This window comes from Montipora foliosa, chromosome 4 (assembly GCF_036669935.1).
Source record: "Montipora foliosa isolate CH-2021 chromosome 4, ASM3666993v2, whole genome shotgun sequence".
Classification (NCBI taxonomy): Eukaryota; Metazoa; Cnidaria; class Anthozoa; order Scleractinia; family Acroporidae; genus Montipora; species Montipora foliosa.
The window spans coordinates 45,240,758-45,246,134 of NC_090872.1; the positions used below are offsets into that span (position 1 = coordinate 45,240,758).

At 40.6% G+C, this 5,377-nt stretch overlaps 1 protein-coding gene across 1 annotated transcript; it reads right to left on the minus strand.

Moving 5' to 3' along the window:
* Window positions 1–222: 222 nt before the first annotated feature.
* On the minus strand, window positions 223–2,652 carry LOC138001425 (uncharacterized). The gene has a single exon (XM_068848054.1). The coding sequence runs from the start codon at window positions 2,650–2,652 to the stop codon at window positions 223–225; it is 2,430 nt and encodes an 809-aa protein (XP_068704155.1).
* Window positions 2,653–5,377: the final 2,725 nt, after the last annotated feature.

A 5,377-nucleotide genomic window follows, 5' to 3' on the forward strand; every position in this document is an offset into this window, starting at 1 on the left:
CTGTAACCTTAGAACCCATCGTTCTAGACGCGCCGATGGTTTAGAGAGCCTGCCAAAAATGCACTCAAGCGGTTTGTGGTCGGTTTCTAGTTCAAACTGGCGTCCGTATACATAAATGTTAAACCTTTCACAGGCCCATACCAGGGCTAATGCCTCTTTTTCCGTCTGGCTGTACCTTCGCTCTACTTCAGTGAGGTTCCTGGATGCATACGAGATTGCTCGCTACTCCCCATCTTGAAGTTGAGTCAACACCGCACCCAAACCGTGTGGACCTGCATCGGCAATGATTCGTGTATTGCAGTCCCCTCTGAAGTATGCAAGTGTGCTGGCCCCTGCAGCAAGCTCTTTTAGCTTCTGAAACGACCTTTCCTGTGCTTCACCCCAAACGAAAGGCTCATTCTTCCTCAGGAGACTCCTAAGCGGCTCTGCTTCTTGCGCGAAGTTGGGGAGAAATTTTGCAGAATACTGCACCAGCTGAACGAATGATCTGACCTCTGCAGCATCTTTCGGAGGACTTGCATTCATAATGGCAGCTACTTTCTCTTCACTGGGCGTAACACCTTGGCTGCTCAGATCATGACCGTAAAAGGTTAGCTTGGGAAGGCGAAACTGACATTTCGTTCCATTCAGAGTTAATCCTTTTTCTCCCAACCGCTTTAAAACAGTATGCAAATTCCTGTCGTGCTCTTCAATACCACAACCATGTACAATCAGATCATCTGCCAAGTTAGCCACACCCTTACACCCCTGCAAAACATCAGCAACTATTTTCTGGTACTTTTCGGGCGCTGATGTTATTCCAAACATCAAAAGTTTGTATCGGTACAAGCCACGGTGTGTAACAAATGTTGTAATATCGCGCGATTTTTCATCTAGTTCCACTTGATGAAAACCCCATTTCAGATCAAGTTTTGAGAACACAGTTGAACCATTAAGATCATATAACACTTCCTCAAGCGTGGGGATGGGGTGTCTCTCCCTCTCTATTGCCATATTCGCCCTGCGCATGTCCACACAAATCCGGATATCACCGTCTGCCTTTGGGACCACAACCAATGGCGACACCCATTCAGTAGGTTTGTGTGACACCTCTTCGATGATGTCCTTTGCTAACAACTCGTCCAACTTCTCGTCAACCTTGCTTCTCAGTCCAAATGGTAGCCTCCGTACCGGTTGTGCGACAGGTGTGACATCATCTCTTACATGAAGCTTCAGCTGGAAATCCCTCAGCTTCCCAACCCCTGTGAAAACTTCTGCGTACTTCTCACGAATATCAGCACCATTGCCGTCTGTCATTAACGAACATATTTCTTCTTTCATGGGACCAACCCTCAACACTTCCAATTTCTCCGCTGTGCTCTTTCCCAGTAGAGATCTGCCTGGACCCTTAACAACTGTGAATTCATCAACACACGACTTGCCATTGGCCCCGCACACAATTTCAGACACAAATGTTCCAATCACTTCAATAGGCTCCTTTTGACAATAGGCAAACAACTTTTTGCTTGATTTCTTGGAATCACACTGTACACTCTCTTTCTTCATTGCTTCCCAGGTCGTCTGATCAATCACATTGCACGAAGCGTCAGAATCAATAAGTACTGCACGTAACACAACTCCTCCAACCTTCAAATCAACTTCGTTACCCCCTACAAACTCACCAGCTCCTACTGCAAACGCATAGTAATTTTGGGCACCAGTAGCTGAATTTTCTGACACTTGATATGCTCTGCCCCTGGAGGCTTTCCTTTTCTCAGAATCTTGAGAAGGAGCTTTGCGTTCCTTCGTTTTGCAACAAATAGCAAAATGCCCAACCTCCCCACACGAATTACACTTTTGGTTGCGAGCTGGACAATTCCGATCACGTGCGATGTGGTCACTGTAATTACAACGGAAACATCTCATCACCTTTGCACCCTGACAACCACCAGAATGTTTACCAGACTTATTTCCTCTACCTCTGCCTTGAGCGGTCTCTTTACCTTTCCCCTTATTTTGAGGTCTGCCGAACGAGACAGCATTCACCTGGCCTGACAAACTTAACTGATCCATGGCCTTGACCTGCATATTTACTGCCTCATGTACACGAGCTAGGTCTTGCAAATCCTTCAGGGTTGCGTTTGATTTTTCCAGGAACTTACGGCGGAGTCTGGAGTCCCTGCACCTCTCAATAAGCTGATCCCTCATCGCTTCATCAACTTTTTCAAACTCGCAGGTGATCGCTTTCTGTCGCAGCCGACAAACGAACTGATCAACCGACTCACCCGAAGTTTGCTCCATTTGCCTAAACTGATGCCTTTCGAACGGAACATTCAACTGGGGCGAAAAACAACCATCCAGCAACACCATACTCTCAGCGAAAGATACGATATCCGTTCCGGGCACTAACGTGTAGTAGAGTTCCTGCAAGTTCAATCCTCCGGTATGTAACAGCAACGCGGTTTTCTGTTCATCCTTCGTTATCCCTTTAGCCACCAAATACAAATTAAATGAGCGCTTCCACAACTTCCAACGAACGGCGAGAGTGTTCGGGTCTTCCTTCGGGTTGAAAGGAGGAAGACTGGCCACATCAAGAAGAGGAACAAACGCGGTAACTGGTTGTGTTTGTGTTGTCGAAGGTGTACTCGAAGTCGAAGGTGCACTGCTTGTCATTATCCTCCTGACAAAATACTCAGATCCTCTACGCAAATGACGCGCAAAATATCCCCTAACTCACAAAACGAATCGAATCCTCGTCGCCAATGTAAAGATTGCGTATCGATGGCCAACGAATCACACAGATTGAACTAAACACAACAGTAAACTTTACTTCACTCGCATGCCATGACACATAAAAGAGCATGGTTTCACATTTCCCATGAGTCTAAGTAAGCCCGCGATTTCTATAAACTTCCGCTATGAAAACTAGAGTTATTTCCGGTTAAAAGGTTATAACTACATTACATAAGTGGTCAAGCATGTGATGATCAAAAGCAGGAGAGTGCTAAAAAAAACTTGGAATTTAGATAAAGAGGTTGGAAAAGTGTGATGGCTATGGGTAAGTACTCTTGATTGTTATAATTAAGTTTGAATGGCACTTAATATTATAGCAAAAATTACATTCACTTTATAACAACAGAGAGAAAATGTATAGAAGAAGGTGACAAGGCCGTTGAAGCTATGAGGAAATGTGATGATCATGAAGATCAAGATCAAGATTGGGAATATTATATTGGTAATTAAACCTTTTTTTGGGGAAAGACAACTGGAAATAACATAGGTGTCAGAGAAAAGGGACCAGTACTTATTCAAGGAGTTGAAGATCAAGATTAAGGCAAGGAGATAATGGGAAAGATCAAGATTGCCCTCGTATTCCTTGGCATTACATGAATATTGGAATATCGGAAATATGATGATCATGAAGATCAAGATCAAGATCAAGATTGGGAATATTATATTGGTAATTAAACCTTTTTTTGGGGAAAGACAACTGGAAATATCACAGGTGTCAGAGAAAAGGGACCAGTACTTATTCAAGGAGTTGAAGATCAAGATTAAGGCAAGGAGGTAATGGGAAAGATCAAGATTGCCCTCGTATTCCTTGGCATTACATGAATATTGGAAGAGAAAGATACATATTATGCATGCAAGGTAAACGCATTTGGCAAGTAAGTATTTAAGGATTTGATGATCTAAAAGAAGAGTGCTTAAAATAATTGGAATTACTTGGATGAAGGGAATGTTACAAATGAATATGATGAAAGAAGGGTGAAGGCTATTGGTATAAGTACTGTTGGAAGTTATAACTAAATTCGAATAAAACCTACCCGTAATGTACCAAAAATTACATTTAATTAAAGCCAACAGAAATAAATAACACAGAATAAGGTAACAAGGCATTTGGAGCTATGACGAAATGTAATGATCAAGATCAAAATCAAGATCAAATTATCATATTGGTAATTAAATGTTTCTTGGGAGAAACAACTGAAAATAACATAGTTGTCAGAGAGAATACAGCAGTACTTATATTCAAAGAGTTGAAAATCAAGATCAAGGCTATTTTCAAATGTTCAACATGCATTGGTAAGTAATTAAGGATGTGATGATCAAGAGCAGGAATTTGCTTAGGAGGTAATGGCAAAGATCAAGTTGTTCTCAAATTTCTTGGCATTACACGCATTTTGGGAGTGAAAGATAAATATTATGAATGCAAAGAACCTGTACAGGCACTTGTGAGTGATCTAAAGCAAGAGAGTGCTTACACTGTTTGGAATTTAGATAAAGAGGTTGGATCAAGGGTGATGGCTACTGGTAAGTACTCTTAATTGTTATAATTGAGTTTGAATAGCACTTAATATAGCAAAAATTACATTCATTTTATAACCAACAGAAAGAAAATGCATAGGAGGCGACAAGGCCGTTGCAGCTATGACGAAATGTGATAATCAAGATCAAGATTGGGAATATTATATTGGTAATTAAACTTGTTTTTAGGAAAGACAACTGAAAATAACATAGTTGTCAGAGAAAGGGCACCAGTACTTATTCACGAAGTTAAAGATCAAGATTAAGGCTATTTTCAAAATGTTTGGCATAAGGCAACGAGGTAATGGGAAAGATCACGATTGCACTCACATTCCTTGGCATTACATGCATTTTGGAAGAGACAAATAAATATTATGGATGCAAGGTAAATGCATTTGGTAAGTAAGGATTTAAAAACTGCATACATTAATTGTTTCCAATTATTTCGATCTCGGAAATGTTACAAATGAATGTGATGAATAAAGAGTGAAGGCTTTTGGTAAGTACTCTCGGTAGTGATAACTAAATTCCAATGGCACTTACCCGTAATGCAAAAAACTACATTGAATTTAAAATCAACAGAAATAAATAGCATAGAATAAGATGACAAGGCATTTGCAGCTTTGACGAGAATCTGATGATGAAGACAAAGATTGGAAATAATATAAAATGGTAATTAAGTTTTCTGAGGAAAGCTAGACAATCAGAAATTACATAATTTTCAGAGAAAATGCACCAGTACTTATAATCAAAGAGTTAAAGATCAAGATCAAGGCTATTTTCAAATGTTTAACATGCACTGATAAGTGATCACGGATGTGATGATCAAAAGCGCTAGTAAGAGTGTGCTTAGGAGGTCATGGGCAAGATCAAGATTGTTCTCAAATTGCTTGGCATTTGATGCATAAAAAGTATAGAAGGAGGTGACAAGGCATTTGCGGCTATGACGATCGAAATGCGATGATCAAGATCAGGATCGGGAATATCATTGGTAAGTACATTTTTCTTGAAAAAGACAAATCAAAATAAAATGGTTGTCAGAGAAAATGCACCAGTACTTATTGAAAGAGTTGAAGATCGAGATCAAGGC

Bases quoted from the DNA above. Each gene is read 5' to 3' on its own strand.
- LOC138001425 (XM_068848054.1), bottom strand. From the start codon at position 2,652: ATGACAAGCAGTGCACCTTCGACTTCGAGTACACCTTCGACAACACAA.